This window comes from Ursus maritimus, unplaced genomic scaffold (genome assembly GCF_017311325.1).
Source record: "Ursus maritimus isolate PB19 unplaced genomic scaffold, ASM1731132v1 scaffold_2, whole genome shotgun sequence".
In the NCBI taxonomy this organism is placed as follows: Eukaryota; Metazoa; Chordata; class Mammalia; order Carnivora; family Ursidae; genus Ursus; species Ursus maritimus.
Genome location: NW_024424452.1, coordinates 17,951,897 through 17,974,087, shown reverse-complemented (window position 1 = coordinate 17,974,087; position 22,191 = coordinate 17,951,897). Strand labels below are relative to the sequence as shown.

General features: G+C 51.9%; 1 protein-coding gene across 1 annotated transcript in view; it reads right to left on the bottom strand.

The window, feature by feature from the left end:
- GSG1L (GSG1 like) overlaps positions 1-22,191 on the bottom strand; it is a 214,068-nt gene that overhangs the window by 68,039 nt on the left and 123,838 nt on the right. The window contains 1 exon segment of the mRNA XM_040635173.1: positions 6,492-6,644. Within this exon segment, the coding sequence (XP_040491107.1) occupies positions 6,492-6,644 (153 nt within the window).

Here is a 22,191-nt window from a genome sequence, read left to right as displayed (position 1 = left end):
CCATCAATCCTGCCTACTCTGGACACCAGGCTCAAGCGAGCTTCCTGGTTAATGAACACACTGATGTGCCCCAAGGGCGATGCACCCCGATTCCACTGAATCAGGCGGGCACGGAAGCTCTGCATTTGAGGCCCTCCCAGACCTCACCCTTAGGGTCTCTTCTTTTGGCTGGTCCCGACTGCCTCCTTTACAATAATACTGTAATCGTAAATATAGCTCTTTCCCGAGTTCTGTGAGTCGTGCTAGTGGATTATCACAGGGGGTTGTGGGAACCCTGACTTGTCAGCTGGTCGGAAGGGAGGCCGGCCTGGGGTAAGCGGAACTTGTGGCTGGCATCTGAGGTGGGGGCAATCTTGCTGGGGACCGTGGCGTCTGAGGCTCGCTCTGGGCGACAGCACGGGATTATATTACGGTGTGCCGGTGATAGCAGAGCACCCCCTCTTCGCCTTCATTTGGTTTTCTATGCCAGATGCCGTCAGTCCCGCCTGCAGCGTGGGTTAGCATGGTTCCTGTGCCTGTTAGCAGTTTCCTTCCTCGGACACTTGCTTTCTTAGGCAGAGAAGATTAGAGATTCTGGAAGGTGAATGCCTTAGGAGTGACTCTAAACCAGTGCCCGACAGGAGCTGACGAGGAAATTGTGCTGCTTTCTCAGCCCTTGGGTGAACAGTCCTGAGGTGTGGTCGGCACAGTCTCTCAGAGGGACCCCAACAGGACTGAACCCCAGTCGGCCCCAGTGCTCACCTGCTCATCGACACTGCCTTTATTGACTTTCCCCCCTTCCTGTCTTCCTTCTCTACTCTCCCACCGTGCTTCCTGGGATCACTTCTCAAATAAGCTACCGGCACCCAAGCCTTCATCTTAGGATCTGCTTTGAAGGAACCCAGATCAAGACCTCTGCCATTCCTGGGGCTCGGAGTCCTTTAGCTCCAATGCCGACCCCCTGCCAATCTCCCAACTTGACAAGCCATTTGGATTTGCAGTCAACCCGTTCATCTGGGCAACCAGTTACCTACCACTGCATAACAATCCTACTTAGTCCACACCATGGGTATGTCTAGGGACCCAGGCATGGCTAATCAGAGTATTTCATTCTCTGGCATGGAGACTGGTCCAGGAATGAGTCTATGAACCTAGCTGGTCCAGTCATTGTCCTCCTTAAAGTTTTGCAGGAGCTGTTGTAAAGGAGCTCTCTCTACCCCTGGAATCTTACATAAGACTGGGGCTGCTTGTGACCATCCTCTCTCCACATGGACAAAGCCTAATTGAGACTGAAGTCAGAAGAAAGCAGAATGTGGATATAGATTCTTGATGACGTGATACCTGGATGCAGCCATGCCTGAAGCTCAACCACCTTGTATTTTTCAACTACATGAATCAACAGATTTCTATCATCATCCCCTTTCTTCCATTAGCTAATGTGATTGGTTTCTTATCATTTACAATCAAAAGAATCTTTAATAATATGGAAATATTTATGTCTCTGACGTTGACTCTCTGCATTTTTAGACACAAAAATACACAAAAGTACTTGCTTTCTAAGTTATGGGCGAGAGACCCAGTGTGACCAGGGCAGAGAGACTGAACAGAGGGGGTTATCAATGTGGGATTTTTTCAGCACAGACCCAAGAATTAGGGTATCAAGAAATTCATCCTAAAACAATATGTGATGGTTTACGGTGGGAAGTTTCAATCTCCATGCTATGAGAAGCTCCAAGGTCCCTAAACCTCTGTCCAAAGCACATTGTGGTGTCCACCTTGTGAGCCGTGGAACTGCTTGCTCCTCAATTCATACCTAGCTCTGAAAACGGCTCCTGAAACCCAATTCCAAACAGCAACCTCACCTTGGCCATTTTTTGTTTTACTGCAAAATTTCCTTTTCTCATTGCTTAACAAAATACTCTTACTGACTTCTCCACGAGGTCTGCTTATTCCCCAGAAACCATTATGTTCTCTTTGAGCCCCAGCAGTTTTTACTAAAAGTCCACAGCTGGCTGGATTGTGCAGGGATTCTCCAAATGACTTTGTGTTCTTCCTAAGTAGATCGGTCTCATTTTTCAGACGAATTGAGGAAGAACAGACATTTCCCAGCCTGTTCTCACATCCCTTTGGGGCTATAAGACTCTAGTCCCTGGGGGAAGAAACTCAGGGAGTTCCGTCCTCTCCAGCACCTCTTGGCTAAAGCCACGGGATCCAGCAAGGGGCCGCAGGCGGCTGGAGCCACCCCTGGTCTGGAACCGGGTCTTGCTCAGTCCTGAGAGCCCGAGAAAAGCTGTGGCCCATTGCAAGGCCACATCATGACTTTCATGGGCCGCATGCACTTTTGCCTCCACGGGCCTGTTCCTCCATAGAAGAAATATTAAAAATCACATTTTATGACTACAGTGCTAGAAAGACAATTATGATCCAGTCTAGATTCACTGTTGGGTCTTCATTATTACTAATTTTTTTTCCTTCTGCTTTGAAAAGCAGTCAAAATGAAAACATTTCATGGGTCCCTAGAAGTACTGTGAGCTCTAGGCTCTGGGCCAGTGGGCCAGCAACCACAGCCCCTGTCCCCTGTCCTCGGGGACTGATCCCCATCTGTACAACCACCTTCTGCCAGGAACGCAGCCCTGCTGGGCAGGCCCTGCCACCCTGTCTCCATTCACTGAAGAGTGTGACCTCTCGGCCCCCCACTTCACTGGGACAGGGCTGGTCCCCGGGGCCACGATCCACCCCTCAATATATTGGAAGACAGCTGAGAATAGTAATAACAACATGACAAGCTGAAGTCCCTGGTGCTAAGCTCTGCTCAAAGCGCTTTACATGGCAGGCTCGGTCGGGGGTTTCACGACTTACCAGCTACACGACTGCAGGCCACTGGGGGTGCGCGCAGTGTTAGACCCCTCCTGGCAAGGACACCATGTGGCAGGCTGAGCCCAGTGCCGGTGCTCCTAGTATCTCAGCCAGCACTGGCACTTATGAATTACCAGAATCACTTGGTTCATTTTAAAATTGATTATAATAATTGGTTCAAGTAGGGGCTGCCCCAACTGTGCTTTCCCCTCTATCCTAGAAAGTGTTGACCTTGGGCTGAGAACCCCTCTGTGTGAGCTAGTCTGGAAGCGTCAGAGCCCAGCCCTCGTGGCCCACCCCCAAGGACTCCGTCAGCAGGCTTGCCCACTCCTTCCCCTCCCATCAGAGCAGGCCCAAAGCCAACCTCCTCCTCCAGGCCCCCCCCCCCACCCCTTGGCCTGTTCTCAAGCAGCTCTGGAAAGGCCAGGGGCTCCCAGGCCGGGCAGCCTCTCTCCTGGTATCCTGTTTCCCCCATTTATCTTCTCCCAGGCATGAATACAAAATCATTTCTCTCTACCACTTCTTACTTCAGTCTTATGACATCTTCTGGCTCACACATGCTTCTTAGTTACTGTTTTCTGGAGACTTAAAAGTCTTCTCCCTCCAGCCCGGTCACCCCTACAGCTCGATCCTATGAAAAGAGCACAGGGCTTTGAAGCCAGCAGAAGCTGGGTTTAATCCTGGCTCCACAATTGACCAGCTGTGTGACCCTGGGCAAGTCAATTAACCTCCCTGAGCCTTGCATTGTTTATCTGTCTAAATTACTGGAGACAATCTTATTTTCTTTAGCAGTGGGGCTCTGGGGTTGTTTTTTTGTTTTGTTTTGTTTTGAGGGGTGAAAATTTTGATAAGCCCTTTGAGGTAGGGGAAAGATCCCCCACCCCTACCCCATGAGAAGTCTGCTTGAAGACCTGGAGATGGCTGTCTTGGGCTGCCCACCAGCCTTTATTGTGTGACTGAAGTGAGCAGGTTGAGGGGGAGGGCTGGGTGCTTGGGACAATGAAAGGGATTCTTCGAGCTCGGAGAGGGGAAAGAAAAGGTGAGACCACTAACAAGGGAGGGGAGCCAGCATGTCACAGCCCACCTGCTCCAAGCGGACCCATCACCTCCCACTACCTGCTCTTTTCCCACCTTCTCCATCTCGGTGATCCAGAGCTCATCCCGTCCCTGGCCAGACGCCAGCCAGAGGATACCGGGTCAGAGGCTCTGGCCGTCTGGACCTACGGGCCCCTCCCCCAAATCATGTTTCTGGCTGCATCAGGTAAAATACATAGGATTACAGAGCACACCAGTTACATGGAAATACAGTTAGCAAAATATTCAAACAAGTGTGCGGTACAGGAATATATGTGCTTCTTCCTTAACAGACTAGGTAACAAGACTCCGCAGAAACTCTAGTAAGCATTACACTTTTCAATGAACGCGTCTCAAGACACCTGCCACAACTGTAGCGTGAGAGCAAAAACACAGATTATTATTGGTGACGACATAACAGGTGCTCCCCGCTCCTGAGCTTTGTTGCCTCCGTTCATGGTTGAAGGACATACTGCATGTCAGTTACAAGTTAGAGAAATAAGGCTGGAACTTTTCCCCCACCCAGCTCATGGACCCCCTGAATTCTGTGGACTCCACACTAGGAAGCTCTCCTGGGTTCTCTGCTTTCCATACCCACCAAGCTCTCTTGAGCAGTCTGCAACCCTGCTGACTTCACCTTCTGGCTGGACAGAGGGCATGTGTGCCTACATCCTCTGTTCCCACCCCTGCCTTGGGGCGGGCCCGCGTCCTTTCTCAACTCCTGGCCAGTCTCCTCACCTCTACTCTTGCTCCACTCCGCCCATGCCACAGCCGGAGCCCTCCACCCCAAATGCACACCTGACCCTATCCCCCTCTGCTCCGGATTCCTAATGGCTCCCTGAAGCCTACAGGGTGAAATCTAAAGATCACTGCAAAGCACCAAGACCCTCACCCAGCTCTCCCGCCTCAACTCTCAATTCTCCTGCTCTCTCTCTGCCTTCCCACCATTCTGAACAACTCGGGAGTTTCCAGAATATGCCACCCCACTGGGCCTTTGCCCTTGCTGTTCCTTCTATCTGGAATGCCTTCCCCAAACTGTCAATCAGGGAAAATCTAACATTTTTTTCCCAAGTCTCAGCTCAAAGGATGTCTTCCTCATACCCATACCTCACCATCCCCACCCCACCCCCACTGGCAACGTGGGTGCCCCTCCTACAGGCCTCTCACCACGCCCAGTACAGAGGTCAACCCACCATATTCTAATTGTTCGATGAGTCTGTCTCTCACAAGATGGCAAACTTCAGGAGGGTGAAGGTACGCCATTTTTCCTTTGACTCCCCCAAACGTACAGTGCGACAGGGCCTGGTCCTTTAGGCCTTCTTTGACTATTGGTTGAGTAAACGCATACAGGATGGTGAGGGGGAGAACAAAGAGGTCCAGAATAGTCCATGGCCCGATAGCGAGGAATGGTGTGACCAAGAACCAAAACAGACACTATGCCATGAGCGTCTCTCTTTTTCCTTGTTCTCCTTTACTATGATGGCGAGATTTCCACATCTGGAGAACGCCAGGTCACGAGTGTTTTGATCTGTGGAGAGCGTACTGTAATCTCTTGAATTCAGCTCTCAATCTTTGAGGGATCCCTCTGTTATACACACATACTTCAATTAGGGGGGATTATTTCCCTTACCAAAAGGCTCGTCGTTTCAGTTTCATTAAATAGAGGGTTCTTCCAATGCATGAAGAATGGGATTAGATTTATAGAAATTCAATTTACATTTGGCTTTTTAGGAACAGATGTCTTACATAGCCAAGCCACCACTCTAGCTGTCAGGCTGCCTGAAGTTATGGTTTATAGGCTCCTTTTACTCCCTCTGGCACATTCCCTGCTTAACCCCTCATGACCTGGATCTGTTGAAACAACTCTGGGCACCTGGCCACCTAATCCAATGGCCTTTTCTTGGAGACGTCTGTCTCCACCTCCCTGAGTCCTATCACGAGGCTGACCACCCCATTCTCCCTAAAGCCCTCCAAATCCCTGGCTCTGTGGCCTTTCCGCACAATCTCTGCCTACCCCACACTAGTCCCCAAGCTTCCACACCTGTTTGCTCCCTCAGCTTCCACGTGAATGTCTCAAAGGCAAATAAGCTAGAGCAGATGAGTGATGTGCCTGTCACCCCAAACGGGCTCCCCCTTTTATATCCCTATGGAAGACACCATCATCCACTCATTCTAATAAAGCACCTCTCTCTGCCTTGTCCCACAAATACCATCCATCACTAGGCCATGTGGTGTTCAGCTCCCGAATACATCTCAAGCTAATCCACCTCTCTCTCCCGCACACGTGAAACTCCACTGGGGCTGCAACTGTCCGTCTCTGTTCATCACTAACAGCCCCAGTACTTATCCGCACAGCACCTGGCACGTGACAGATACTCAATAACCACCGAATGGGTGAATAAGCGAGCAAATCCCATTTTATGAACTGCAACATGGAGGCTCAGAGAAGGGAAGTGAGTGGTGCAAGGTCACCCCGGGTGGGGGGAACAGCCAGGCCTCAGCCCCAGGGCGGTTTCCGCACCCACAGTCCGCTCTGCCGGAAGCCCAGGTTGGGCTCCAGTGCCTGAGGCCGTCCGCCTTACCTGACAGCACCGTGAAGACAGCTGCGAAGGCGTTGAGCTTGAGCCCGTCGATGACATTGCTAGAGTGGAAGAGCTCGAGACACATGAGGCTGAAGCCAACCACCAGCAGGAGGATATAGAGCACCTCGGAGACCACCGACAGCCACAGGACCCCTGCACGACAGGGGCAGAGCGGCCGTGAGATGAGGGACGCAGCAGGGTGGCCCCGCCCCGTGTACCTTCCACCTCACGCCCATTGGTTGGGGGACCCAGATGAGGACCGCAGTTCTAGGGTGTGTCCTAATGACACAGCCGATCACGGCCACGTCCTCTGCCCCAGAACTGGTTCAGGCGCCCAAGCCCAAGTCAGTGGGAGCCCGGCGCTCTCGGGGTGACGCTTACTAGTGCGGGGACCCCTTCTGACCGGACGGAGAAACCACCGTCTTGCAGCGGAGTCTCTCTTTCTCTTCTCATCTGGTGGATGACTGCTCCTGGGAGCCATCTGATGGCCCTGAGGGCACCCGCCTTGGGATGAAGCAGACACTTGTTTCTGAGCAGAGTGACGGGAGGGTGACATCACCGGGCCAATCACCAGCCCTGAGGGCTTCCCTGTGGTTAAACGGGTCAGGGCTCCATTCTCTGTCACCCGCAGCTACGAGCATACACCTACATTTTCATCAGCCCTGTACCCTCCTCCACTTTTTTCTAGAAACTACTGTAGCTCCTGATGCAGCTTCAACTTCGTGGCTGTCCCCGGAGCAGCCATGTTCTAAAGAGGGCCTCCCTTACTGCACATAGTTGATTGGTCCGATGTGATCATGTGACCTAGGATTGGCCAATCAGAGCCCTTCCCTAGCAGTCCGCGCTGGGAAGCACAGAGGTGAACAGGAAAACGCGCTCTGAGAGTGTGAGCCTTCTGACAGTGTGAGCACCCGGTTCCAGCCGTTCCTGTAGGCGCACTGCCCCTCTGTCCTTCCAGTGATTTGGCTCCTCAAATCTTTGTATACCCTCTGCTACCACAGCTCCCTTTTCTCCCAAAATTTCCCAATTTGGGTTGCCATCATTTGTCCCCTAGTTTAGGGGGCATCTTCTGCTCCTCCCACCCCACATTATCCCCCCACACCCTTCTTCCGACATGGCTTTCATTTGGAGAGGCCCTTCCCTCCTCTCGGTCTGTGTAGTTCAGTTGCAGCTGACACATCCTGGCTCCACGTTCGGGCACATGACTCCTATCTAGCCAGTCAGAGCTTCAGGACCCCCCTGACCCTAGTCATTGGTTCAGGGATGAACCTCTCTATGCCTCTGTTTCTTCACCTATAAAACAAGGACAATAATAACACCTATTTCATAGTGTTGTCATGCTGTGAGGAGTCCATTAGACAGCCATGTGAAGAGCTTGTGTTTAACATCTAGTGACAGATCATTTTGTGCAATATTGCTGTTGTTGTATGAGAGGAATGTGTCCCCACCGTGTCCCAGGAAATGGAGCCCAGAGGCGCTTGAGTGAGGTCAAGCCTGGAGAGACAGTCAAGAGGAAGAAATGCAATTATGGGAGCAGATCAGATTTCTGAGAAAAACGATGGGCAGAAGAAAATTAACACATCACATGACTTACCTTCCAAGCCACCCCAACCAGTGTTAGAGCAAGGCCCATGCTTTAGAGAAGGGGCTATGGACCAGGCCTGGCCAGTCAGAGAGGGACATATGACCCAAGTTGGTTCAATGAGAGTTAGCTAGAGGGCTTTTGCTGGAACTATTGGCAAAGAAAATTCCTTTCTTTCTACTAGGTTTGAGCCTGGGAGGGTGGAAGGGTGGAACTGACTGGGTCACCAAGGGGCAAGGGCCTTCCTGAAAGCAGAGCCAATGCCAAGGAAGGCAGAGCTGAGATGGAGGAGGATTGTGTCCTATGACATTGTTTGAGCCCCTGGATCCAGCCATGCCTGAAGCTCCGAGTCATGTGTTCTTTCAATCACATGAACCAGTTAAGCTCTTGCCTTTGCCTAAGCCATTTTGAGGTGGAATTTCTATCCCTTACAACAAAGAGTCCAGATCATCAGCTTTTCTGTTCTCCATACCTGTCAAACATGTCCTTCCTACCTCTCTTTCTTTATAAGATTGTTCCTTCCACCGGGAATGTCCTAGGGACATCCAATATATACTGCTTAGTGAATGAAGCGAACAAACAAAATTCTCAGTCCTTATCTGCTCCCGGATGAAGAATTCAGATTCTGAAACACCCACTATCATTCCTAGCACAACGGGCTTTTAGAGCTGTGGAGAAATTCTTTTTTTCTTTTTTTTTTTTTTTTTGGCTACAAAAATACCACATCTCCTGGGCAATCCCTTGGATTTCTGTAAGAGAATAATGTGCTCTTGGCAGCCTGGATGTTGTTAAAACACCCCCTGGCACGGCACACTCATAGCCTCTGAGGCCCTTCTCTGGCCCAAGGCCCACCAAGGCAGCAGGGAGGAAGGCCGGAGATGTGGGGCGAGCTGAGCCATACTAGGAGGGCGGCAGCTCCTGCGGAGGCCTGGCCTCCCTCCTGGCAGCCTTCACCTCTTGCTGCTGTTGCCCTGGTGGCATGCGGAGGCCGCCGCTCACCACGGTGCTGGTGCCGCGCACTGACTCAGTGCCTCCCCCCCCAGCACCCCTACTCCCCCCCCCGGGGGGTGCTCTTATCCCTGCCCACATGGGCCCGGCCAGGCCTCCACCCCTCCCACCTCCCCTCACAGCAGCAGCCGGCTGTGTGCTTTCAGATGCGCTGAGAGGCGGATGGGGCGTCAGGGGCCGAGATGCTCAGAAAATAAGTAAGTTAACTGTGGGGAAACAGGCCCCAGTATCTCCAATGCCTGGTTAGGGTTACTTAGGCTTCTTATTCTCTCCAGATTTATTTCCCTGTCCTGCCTGCCCCCATTCCCTTGCCGCTCTCCCCTGGGGCATTTCCTCCGTACATGACTTACACGGGACTCCTCATCTCGGTGTCTACTTCTGGGGAATCTGACCTCAGACGCTGGCATTCATCTGTTAACCTCCCCACACCCTTACGAGGTAGTAGGTAGCACCCACTTTACAGCTGAGCAAACTGAGGTTCAGAGGGACTAAGCACGTGGGCTGCGCAGCTAGATAGTGGTACAGTCTGGCTTCAAACCCAGGCCTCTGTGACTCCAGGACCCGTCATGGCTATAAGCTGGCAGCTGGAAGAGCCATTTTGAAATCCTATCATTCTCCGCCCTTGGCCTGGTCAGAGGGGCCCGTTTGGTTTGGGGGGCACAGGATTCCCTGGCCACGGCTCTCATCTCCATGCTCTCCAGCATGCCAAGCAATTCCTGAACCAGGATTCCTGCAAGGGGGTGGCCACCGAGTGCGATGGGGAGGGGCGGGCTTCAGTCCTCCGTGATCCCGAGGCCAGCTGGCCACCAGGTGTTGCGGGGAAGGAGGTCACAAGGAAGAACAGACAGGTGTTGAGGACTTCGGAAGCCAGTCTGTGGAAGGTGTCTTTGACCCATGAGGCAGAGGCCCGTGGGGCCCGCAGTGTCTCAGCAAGGGAAGGACCCCCCTCAGGAGGCCCGCTCTGGAAGGATGCGTGGGTGGGGTGGCCTGCTAGAGGTCTCTGCTGCGCTCCGAGAGAGACGATGGTGGCCTGCCATGGCCACGGTGGGGGTGAGCACAAGCGGAGAACCCGATCACTTCGGAGGCATGGGCTCAGTGGACTCTGACCACGGATGTGGTGGCAAAGGACAGGGAGGAGTCCAGAGTGGGGCCACTTGTCCAGCTTGGGCAATGGAGCAGACGGTGAATGTTCTTCACTGAGAATGGGGTGATGTTAAGGCAGGAAGACAATGAGGTTCCACATCAGTTGCAGGACCTCAGCGGGCTGTCAGGGACGTAGCGGGAGCTCGGGCAGAGACGAGCAGGCATCAGCGAGACGTGGGCACTCACTCAAGATCTACCCTGACTGTCAAAGCGATGGTAGCTGGAGGCACGAGGGTGGTTGACGCGAAGAGAACGTGGAGCAAGAGAGAAAAGGGTGAGAGATGGATCCAGGGGAACATTGGTACTCAAGGGGAGGGGTGCTGGGGAGAGGGCTGCAAAGGCTGACACTGTGGGTGCCCCACTGGCCGCTGCCACCGCGCTTCCACACACACTGCCCCCTGCTGGCACAAGGCTCTCTGGGGTCCCCAGAGCCCACTCCCTTCACCCACCTTCACAGCAGGCTGGACTGGGGGGCCATGACACCACCCTCCACCCCCATCTGCAGCCCTCAACCATTGATGGGAGCCGCCAAGTACCCCAAGTGGGTAACACTGGGGGGGGCCATCCACACATCTGTGTTTCCTACCAGGGGAGAGGTGGTATGACACCTGTCTCGGCACAACACTAAATTGTCTGCATCAAAAAGTGAAAAAGCTACTCAGTTCTCTGTTATTTTTAAAATTCTTATCACCTCAATCAAAAGAGTCTCTCTTTGGTGCTAATGTGTCCTTAACACCTTTCTACCACTCGTTAATTGTTTAAAACTGAGAGAGGGCTCAGAATCTGTTCCTAGGCAGACTTGAAGGACATTGAGACAATTTCCTTCAGGGCTGGTGATTCTCCACTAACCCTATCCTCTCCCGTCCTCCCCCAGCCACTCTGCCCTTCTCTGCCCTGCTTTGTGCCCCAGGGGCCTGACTCCTAGGACTGCACCCCCAGGTTCCCTGGCCATCTGGATGAACAAGGAGGGGCACCGGCTAGAAATCGGGGGGTGGGAAACGGAAGTCAGTGTTTCTGTGCCCTGCCCCTCCTCTGGCAGAGGCTTCATTCTCTTCCTAGGACCACAGCTCCCAAGGTTTGTGGGAGCCAAGAAGTTGCAGCTCCTACACTGTTCCCACCCTTTCTCCTTCCCCCCCAAGGCTGGTAATGGCTCCCCTCTGTTGCCAGCCTTCGGGGGCCTCCAATTCTCTTGGCCCTTCCCATACCTCGCTAGGGACTTTTTCATTAAAGTGCCTTCATTTGAACCATTTGGGGGATTCTGTTTACTGCAGGGACCCTCCCTGACATGTTGTGGGTTTTGGCAAGGGAGCCAATTAGAGCAGCGATCTGAGCCAGGGGTCTCAGCGTGAGCCCCCAACCCACAGCCTCACGCAGGAACATGCGATGCTAATTCATGGACCTTGGGACCTGTCTGTGTCGTAACGAGCTCTCCAGATGATGCTGACGAACCCTCAAACATGGGCACCACTGATCAAAAGGTCCCTTTCTAATGTACGTGTAAGAAAGTGAGTCAATTCCAGGGGCGCCTGGGTGGCTCTGTCAGTTAAGCGTCCAACTCTTGATTTCTGCTCAGGTCATGATCTCAGGGTCGTGAGATTGAGCCCCATGTCGGGCTCCGTGCTGGGCATGGAGTCCGCTTGAGATTCTCTCTCTCTCCCTCCCTCTCTGCCCCTCCCATCCCCCTAAAAAAAAATGAGTCAACTTCAGAAGAAGATTGAGTCCATGATCCCAACCCCCTAAAAAAAAAAAAAAAGAGTCAACTTCAGAAGAAGATTGAATCGATGGTAGATGATAGGTGCTGGCGTCTGGCAAACACAGACAAGGTGGAACTTGGATAATGAAACATCGGGAATCACCGCATAGGGCCTGGCCCGCAATCAGTGCTCATCACGATTATTCGTTTCATGGATACAAGCGCGTGTGAATAAAGGAAGTCAGAAAGGACAGTGGGCTGGCAGCCTCTGACCGGGATGATGGGGTCTTGCCTTGGTGATGCCCAGAAAGTCTCAGTAATCACAGAGACGATTGTTTCGAGTCTCTGAAACTTGGCACGAATGCCTCGATTTGTAGCCGAGAACTGGTGACCTCCCAGGGCAGAAGAAATGAAATGGCTTCTCATCAGGTACGGGGCCGTGGGGTGACAGGTAATCCTGTTAGCTGCACTTTTTGCCTTTTTAAAAAACAGCTTCATAACACCAACTCTGACCCTCCATTGACGGAATTGATGGGTTTGCAAGAACAATTTCCCTTCCGCCCCAGTCCCTCCCTTGCTCAGTTTCCAGGGCCTGTTCGGCTGAGTGGGAAATCACAGGTGGGAACCGTGTCTTGGATGTACGACCTTGGCCGGGGGCCTTATCCCTCTGTCCCTCGGTTTCCTGATTTGAAAAATGGGCATAATAGACTTGTCCTGAGCATTAAATGAGACAATATCTATAAATCACACCAGACTGACACTTGGGAAGTATTCAAGAAAGCTAAGTGTTACTATCACTTCCTAATAAGTATCATTATGAGCAATTAGAATAATTATAAGTGGCAGTGGGGCACAGGTATGAAGAGCACGGAGCCAGGCCGGGTCACCTCGGTTGATGCCCAGCTCTGCCAGGCACTAGCTGGGAGACGGGGCAAGCAACACGCTCCCACTGAACCTGTTTTCTCACTTGAAAATGGGGGATAGATATAGTACCCACTTTGCGGGCTGTGTGAGGACAAAGTGAGTTAATTGATGAGTAAAGTGCTTAGGGCAGTGCCTGGCACACAGCAGGTGTTCCATAAGCGCGAGCTGTTACTATTATTGTCTTTGTTGTTATTTCCATGGGACGTGGCCAAGGAGTGGGCAGCCTGAAACAAGTGGCTTCCAGCCGCTGGACAAATAAAACCCTTCTGGGGAGCAGAACTGTTGCGAAATCACGCAAAATCCCGAGGCACGGCGGCATTTCAAAATAAAACATTTTCCCCCCAAATCCATCAGTTTAATATGTCAAATCAATAAGTCATGCGGTAGCTGCTGGCTGTGGGCTCGGAGACACGCCCCCTGAAACCCAGCATGTTAAATCATGTAAATGACGTGGGCCGGGACCTCTGGGGCTGGAAACGGCTTCATGACAGCCGCGGTTTGAGGAATGTCAATACTGAAGCTCAGAGGCGGGGATGGTCAGGGGCTGGGAGGAGAAGGCCAGAGGCCTCGGGGACCTGCAGGGAGGGGTTCCAGAGCCCACGGAGCCCCCCCGCCCTCCATCTGCAGATGAGACATTAGCCCGGAGAGGAGTTAGGATGTGCCCACGTCACAAAACCGGTTGAGGGCAGATTGGGGTGGGGAGGAGGGGGCCCATGCATCTCCCGGCTGCTTGATGTTGCAAGACTGAGGAGACAGGTAACCCTCTGAGAGGCGCAGGGGTTGAGGATTGGGGGGGTGGGGGGAAAGGAGCTGCCCCGAAGAAGAGCTGTGGCGAGACAGATGGATGGTGGCTGCACCGAGTGTCAGCAGCCCTGAGCTCCAGCCGACGCTGTGGGACCTCTGAAAGGCCCCTGTGCCTCTGCGGGCCTCAGTTTCCCTCCCAGGAAAACAAGTGGATTCTCAGACAAGCTGCCAACAGGCCGAATCCAGCCCACAAAAATGTCTTGTTTGGCCCACACAGTATTTTAAAAATATCTGAATTCATTATCAACATTTAAAAATAGGAGACTTCACATACAATTTCATCCAGGTTTCTGGATTCGTGTGCAAAACGGGTGCCTGCGCAACACGGGACCCGCATCCCCAGAGGATGCTGATTGTGGGGCTGAGCCCCTCAAACACGGCACAGACCCTACCTGGTTCCCTTCACCCTTTCGTAGCTCCCGTCCACGCTCTGGTGAGTCTGTGAGTCTATAGCCCCCTCTATACAATGATGTCGAAAGCCATTTCTCTCCCTGACTCTCTACAGCGAAGTAACATTTTAAGACCTTGCACAGTCCTTGTTGATATCTCCATGTAGGAGTGAAATATCCAGCAAACCCTCACCATCCAGCTGGCCTCAGGGATAAGGGAGTTTCCAGCAAATACCACGCCACCCCACCCCACCCATGAGGGTGCCAAATTTCAAAGAGTTAGATTAAAAGGAAAGACAATTCAGCTCTAAAAATGTGCCCACATCGATATAATGGAGCCAGAGCACGGATCTAAGAGCGATTCCCGAGAGTCATCTTGTCCACCCTGGCCCCACATCCTTTTCACGAAGGCCTGAGAAGACTGGTGAGTCGCCAGTGTCACGGCACCAGGAATCTTCCTTCGCTGAGTCAGACAGAAACTTTTAGGCTTGGACTGGGGGTCATGGTGGCGATCTTCAGCGGCCACTCTTGTAGGATGTGTAAAAACGTTGGGTAACAGAGGGCTTGGGAAGAGAATGCCATTCAAATGCCAAACAGTGTGAGGTTCTGGAAACACGGAGCCTGGGTGGGACTGTTTTCTGCATCACCATCTTTTCTAGAGCATTCCTCTAAAGCCTCGCGGGGGGTCCACACACCAGCAGCAGCGGCAGCCCCTGGGAGCCTGTGGGAAATGCAGATTCTCAGTCCACACCCAGACCTGACTGACTCAAGGTCTGCATGGTCACCAGCTCCCCAGCTATCCGGATGCACTTTCAAGTGTGAGGAGCGCTGTTCTAGGGGATGAAGTTCTAATGCCCCGATGCGGCATTCAGTGCCCTTGACAGGTGCGTGGGTCCTGAGCAGCCCTGCCCACCTCCAACCCTCAGCATGGCTGCTTGCTGAACATTCCACGCCTCTTGAGCCTCAGGTTTGGCCCCAGCCCCCAAAATAGTGTCCTTTCTGGGGTCATCCGCTTCTGAATAACATCCTGCAAAGATCTCCACATCCTCGTTTCCGGAACATGCCAATATGTTACCTTACAGGGCAGAAGGGACTTCGCAGATCTGATTAGGATCTTGAGATGGGGACGTTATCCTGGATTATTTAGATGGGCCCCATGTAATCACGACCATCCTTATAAGAGGGAGGCCAGAGGGGTGCCTGGGCTCAGTTGTTAAGCGTCTGCCTTCAGCTCAGGGCATGATCCCGGGGTCCTGGGATCGAGCCCCACATCAGGCTCCCTGCTCCACTGGGAAGCCTGCTTCTTCCTCTCCCACTCCCCCTGCTTGTGTTCCCTCTCTCGCTGGCTGTCTCTCTCTCTGTCAAATAAATAAATAAAATCTTAAATAAAAAAAAAAAAAGAGGGAGGCCAGATGGCCAGAGTCAGGAACAGAAGATGGGACAACAGTGCAGAGGTTGGAGTGATACGGGGTTAGTCACGAGCCAAGGAATGCAAGCAGCCTCCAGAGGCTGGAAAAGGTGAGGAAATGGGTTCTCACGTGGAGCCTTCAGGAAGGTACGCACTCCTGCCTTGTAATGGATTTTAGCCTCATAAGGCTCATTTCGGAATTCTGATGCCCAGAACTGTAAGATGATAAATCCATGCTGTTTCAAGTCATTAGGTTTGTGCTAATTTGTTACAACAGCCATGAGAAACTAATATACCTTCTTTCTTCAGAGATGGTCACCTCCTCCAAGAAGCCTCTCCTGACCACCCTAGCCCCTGTTGTGGCCCCCAGACCAACCTCAGCAAAGAAGGCAGTCTCTCCACCACATCCAGGTAGATGCCTTGCGAAGGTGGAGAAAGCCTGGACTTGGGGACAAAAAGGTCTGCATTTGACCTTGGATCTGGACATGCGGACAAAGAGGCCTGGATTTGACCTTGGATCTGGACATGCGGACAAAGAGGCCTGGATTTGACCTTGGATCTGGACATGCGGACAAAGAGGCCTGGATTTGACCTTGGATCTTTATCTCAACCTCTCTGAGCCTCAATGTCTTTGGCTATAAAATGGAATCAATGCTACCAAACTTACACGTCCTCCGGACAAATTAAATGAGATCATGGCTGCAAACGCCTTCCCCCCACCCGCCCCCCATCTGGTTCCTGGCACGTTGTAGGTCCTCAAATGTGGGTGTATCAAGCTGACACTCCGGGCCCAGAGAAACGAGTCCTTCTCCTCTGAGCTCATAAGTGGACAAACCAGTTGATCACTGGAAAGGAATCTGACAAGGCCTTATTGCCCCCAGAGCTCCGCAAAGCTCCAGTCCCCGTCAATTTAGAAATGACTCTAGCAGACATGCCCTTTAGAAACTGCTCTGTTGGAATCCGGGGACAGTCACTGAGCGTTGGAGATGTGTCATGGTGACCGTGGCCTTCAGCATCAGACTGCAGTGAGTTTTCTTCCTCTTTAGAGCCCAGAACCTGGCCTTGGAAATTAACTCAGGCCCAGAGGCTGGGGCCTGGGGAGGGTGCTGGTAGGGGGAGTGTATTGGGAAACGCTGAGACAGCTGAGGTTGGGTTCTGGCCCCCAGCCCCACACTGGCCCCCCATTGTCTTGGACAAGTGCTCTCATGTCCCTGGGCCTCCCCTTGTCCCCAAATGGGGCTGCTGCGCAGGCAAAGGAAACAGAAGAGGGGAGGTCAGAAGTTGCAAACTGGCCCAAAGACAAGTTTCTGAGATTGTCTTGTTGTTTCTCGTTTTTTGTTGTTTTCCGGGTTGTTTCCTCTCTTTCTGTGTCTGTCGGCCTCTCTCTGTGTGCATCTCTTTCTTCCTCTCTTGGTATACGTGGTATTTTTAAGATTTTGAATTAGATGCCAACATTTAAAAATGGGAAAACCACATGAAAATCTAGATTCCTGTGGAAACCCGGCAGGCCAGGGCCATACTGCCACATGAAAACATTGGCTAGAGCCGAGGGGTGGCTACCCCCACAGGCAGGGCAGGTGCTCTGCACTTTGCCCTTCCCTATAGTATCCTGCCACGGAGGCAGACGACTACAGCCCAGGGAATCACCCCCGAGGGGGAGCAGAGTCCTTCACAATGGAGCCTGGAGAAAGCAGTGAGATTAAAAGAAGCCAGGCGTATGCACTCTGGGGACAGACATGGTCAGGGCTCGGGGAAGATGCCAGCCAGGAAAGGCACTGCATCAGAAGGGCCTCCCAGACACCCGCTGGTTCTGACTCCAGCTGCCAGGCGGGGAAGAGTAGGACCCTTGAGAACACCTCTGTGAACATAAAGTGGAGCTGGTCACTGTGGAAGGGAAGAAAGAGGAGAAAGTCTTCCCCGCTGTGAGATACTGGTGTACCCAGTGCTTAAGGCATGGCCCAGGAGCCGGACCACCCAGGCAAACCCCAGCTCTGCTACTGCCTTGTTGTGTGGCCTTAGGCAAGTTACTTCACCTCTCTGAGGCTCAGTCTCCCCATCCACCTCTTGTGAGAATTAAAACATGTCAAGAGTCATAACCAAGGCTTAGCTCGTGGTGGGACCCAATGGGTGCTAGCTGCCCCCATTCAACAGATGAGAACAGTGAGGCTTGGAAAGCAGGAGAAAAAACTCATCTGTCTCAAGCCTGACAAAGCCAGGCTGGGTGGGTGGTGGGGAGATACTGTCAACTGGTTTATCCAGATTCAGTATTTGCCCAGGACCCCAAGACTAGCTGTGCTCTAGCCCTCTGCCTTTTGCCTCCCTGTGGCCCCCCTGCTGAATCTGGGGTCCCCTGTGGCCCCAGTGGCATCTGACCTGCCCTCCCTGATCCTGACCTCGAGAGCAAGGGTCCCTTCTGCCTTAACTCACCTGAAAAAGAGCAGTCACTGCAGCAAACGTATTTCCCGTCAGGTACTATGGGGGATGCAGAGGGGAACAGGACTTGGATCTAGCCCTCCGGGAACCCCAAATTTAACCTCAGGGGTGAGATACACCTCGATAATGACCATGTTATAATATGTCATCCAGGGAGTGGCAAGCACTGTGCTGGGCTCCTGCAAATAGAAACCCATCTCATCCCACAACTATGACCTGAGTGCTATTATTACCTCCAAGTTATGGAGGGGAAACAGAGGCACAAAGTTGTTAATTACCCAGCCCAGGGTCACAGCTAGTAAGTGGCAAAGCTGGGATTCAGAGCACAGCCAGGCCAGCTCTCCCCTCATGACAAGCCTAGCTGGCCTCAAAACCCTATGTTCCAGTGGAGAAAAGGGCACATCCTGGTGCCCTTCCCCCCACTTGGGTAGCCTGGCTGGTTCCTTCCAACAAGCATTCAAGATAGGTGCTACATCTTACAGGTGAGGACACGGAGGCACAGAGGAGGAAAGTACTTTGCCCCAGGTCCCACAGCATTGGCAAGTGGCATCCAGCTTTGCCTGAGTGCTGCCCCCGCCCCGCCCCCCGCCTGCCGGCCTCCAGCTCTCTGCAGGGGTTCTGCCCCTTTTCTGTCTCTAGGACATCTGATGAAACCTAAGGACTCTTTCTCTGAATAATGTTTTTAAATGCATAAAACAAACATACATAGAATTGCAAAGGAAACTAATTATACTGAAATGGAGTTACCAAGACATTTTTTTAAAAAGTCAGATGTATAATATTAACCTACATGCTTCTTTATTAATGCATGAAATAACAAGCTCTAATAACTCCCATGGCTTCAAAGCAGCGAGGAGGGACATGGTATTTTTGAGATGTGTACAAACCCTGTAATGTGTCATGAAAACTCTGATTCTGATCGGCAACAAGGTCCCACGTAGGGCTAGGAGGGAAATGCCGACTGCCAATTAGAGGCTACAAGAGTAGAGATGTAATATTTTGCCACCCAAACTCTCGGATCCCCTGAGTTCTGTCTGCTGACCCCTTGGTAATTTCCAGATTGAAGGAGCGGTTCTCAAAGATGCAAGTGCTCGTGAAAATGCACATTCTCAGGCTGCACCCATGGAAGCCGATGCCACAGATGCGAGCAGAGGCTGGGATCCACATTTTTGAACAAGCACCCCTGGTCGTTCTGCTGCGTGGCGCACATTCTGAGAAGGAGGGATCTTTTAAAAATGTAAATGCCATTCATATATCTCGAAATCAGGAATTGTGATGCCTCTGGCTTTGTTCTTCTTTCTCAAGATTGCTTTGGCTATTCGGGGTCTTTCGTGGTTCCATACAAATTTTAGGGCTGTTTGTTCTAGTTCTGTGAAAAAGGCTCGTGGTATTTTGATAGGGATTGAATGAAATCTGTAAACTGCTTTAGGTAGTAGGGACCTTTAAACAGTATTGGTTCTTGCAATCCATGAGCGTGGAAGATCTTTGCACTTGTGCCATCTTCAATTTCTTTCATCAGTGTTTTATAGTTTTCGGAGTACAGGTCTTTTACCTCGTCAGTGAAGTTTATTCTTAGGTATTTTATTCTTTTTATTTTTGTACTTTATTCTTTTTAGTGCAATTGTAAATGGGAGTGTTTCCCTCTCTTTCTGCTATTTCGTTATTAGCGTACAGAAATGCAACAGATTTCTGTATGTTGATTTTGTATTCTGCAACTTTACTGAATTTATCAGTTTAGTAGTTTTTTGGTGGAGTCTTTCGGCTTTCCTATATATAGTATCACGCTACCTGCAAATAGTGAAAGTTTTACTTCTTCCTTACCAATTAGGATGCCTTTTATTTCTTTTTCTTGTCTGATTGCTGTGGCTAGGACTTCAATACTATGTTGAATAAGTCTCTCCCTTGCTGTAACCTTCTGGAGATTTCCCACTGCACTTGAAATAAACCCCAACTCCCCACCTGGCTTTCGAGGTCCCACCAGGATGTCAAACCACTGCACGCCCTTGAACGGCCTCTAACCCACCACACTCCAGCTACCTCAGGGCCTTTGCACTTGCTGTGCCCTCTGTCCAGAATGCTCAACCCCCAGCATTGCTTGATTGACTGCTTCCCAGCTCAGACGGCACTGACAGCTCCATCTAAAGGAGCTACCACACCCAACACACACATCACTTTCTACCCTTTGCCCTGTTTTATTTTTCATTATTTGAAATGGTGTTATCTCTTAGTTTACTTATGTGTATCCTGCTCTCCCTCCATAATGAGAGCCTCACGTGGGCAGAGATTTTGTCTGGCATGTTCAGCTCTGTCTTTGAGAACAGTGTCTAGCACGGCACAGGAGGCACTCAGTAAATATTTGTTAAATGAACAAATGAAGAAATGACACAGGCAAAGAGGACAAAGAGGCGGCCAGACTCCTTCAGCAGCAAAGCTAAGAGAGGAAAGTAATCCAAGAAGGAGGAGCCATGTTGTGAATGCCACCCAAAGGTCACGGGGAATGAGGATGGAGATGGGAAAAGTCCACAGGCTTTGGAGATCTGGGCCCTTCTGTGTGCAGAGAGGGAGGCAGATTCCTTCAGAGGCCGATGCCAAGGGGAATGGGACTTTGGGGGCTGGGATAGGTGCGGGTGATGAGGCTGGCAGTGTAGACCCCATGGACTTTGGTGGTGGGAATCAGCAGGCCTGGGGAGGTTTGCTCAGAGGAGGGAGAAGGGGAGGGCAGCCAATCTGGGGGTTGGTCATCTGGCTTCATTCAGTGAATTATTAATTCAGTTTCAGTGGAGAGGGACAAGGTGGGGACAAGAGCAGGGCTCTAGAGCCAGACAGAGTGGGTTCAAATCCCACCTCCTCCACTTAGCAGCTCTGTGATCTGGGCAAGTTATGTAAATCTTGCTGGGCCTCAGTTTCCTCATCGGTAAAATGGAATGCCAACAACATCCACCTCAAGGGTTACAGTGTGGACTCCGTGGCCTATGTGGACACAGGGCCCCACTGTGGCTCAGTGCTGGCTCTGCACCAGACCTGGAATACCACCTGGGCTGGGCTGGGGAGTCTTGGGAGTTTCCAGAGGAGGGTCCAGGGAAGGCAAAGCAGACCAAGAGCAGGGCTTAGGACCGCGAGCATGGCTGGACCACAGAGGCCAAGTGTGAAGGCCAGAACTGGGCAGAGGAAGCCACTTTATCCCGAGAGCAATGAGAGCAGGGGGAAGCCTCCTGCGGGGGGTGGTCAGATCTGGGTGTCCACAAGATCATGCTGCCCATCACTCAGAGAGAGCAGGGAGGAACAAGACTGGCGTCCACACTGACCTGCGGGGAGACCACGGTGGGATCCCTGAAGGCGATGGTACAATGTGAGGCCAAGGTAGCCGCAGATGGTTCAGCCCTGAGAACCCCAGGTCACGCTAGTCTGACATGTGTTCCACGAAGACAAGTACCTAAGGTGGCCCAAACTCCTACCCGACTCCATCAACCCTTATTCCCACCACTCCATCACAGCGACGGTCACAGACGGAACATACTCACAGTGCGAGGTGGGGAGGGGACCTGAGCTGCTAAGACTCCCTTCCAGGGGCTCCAATTGTTCCCCACCACCACCCGGGGGACCAATTCTTGCAGAGCAGGCCAGGAGTCTGGGGCTCAGTAAACAGACTTCAGCAGCCATACCCCTCCCCACACTCCCATCTTTGGAAGTCCTGACCTCAGGAGGGCCCCAGCCAAGACAGAGGGCCTCTGTGGTCCTTCATGAAACCACTCTGAGTGTCCGTGCCAGCTGGCTCAGCATTCTCTCACCTGTTGGGGTCAGCAGCCACCTGTGCAATGGCCTTTAACTACCCCCATCTCTCCTGACCTCATCTCCTACCCTCCCGCCCCTTGCTCACATCCTTCTAATCATATTGGCCTCCTTGCTGTTTTTAAATGCTCAGGAACACTCTGCCTCAGGACCTTTGCACTTGTCATTCTCCCTGCCTAAAACACTCTTCCTCTGGATCTCCCTCCCCTCCTCTAAGTTTTGCTTAAACGTCATTTCTTAGTGATGTCTTCCTTGATCCCACCATGTCGAATTGCCAACAACCCTCCCAGCATTCCCTAGTCCCCTTCCCTTTTTATATTTGTCCCTAGCATGTATCCTCATTCAGCAGCCAGAAGGATATTCCTAGAATGCAAACCAAATATCCTTCCTGTAAGCCCCTCAATAATCCAATGGTTTCCCATCACACTCAAGTTCCTCCCAGGACCGTAGGTGATCTGCCCCCATCCACCTGTCCAGCCTTTTCCATCCACAAACATACCAAACTCATTCCTACCTCAGGGCCTTTG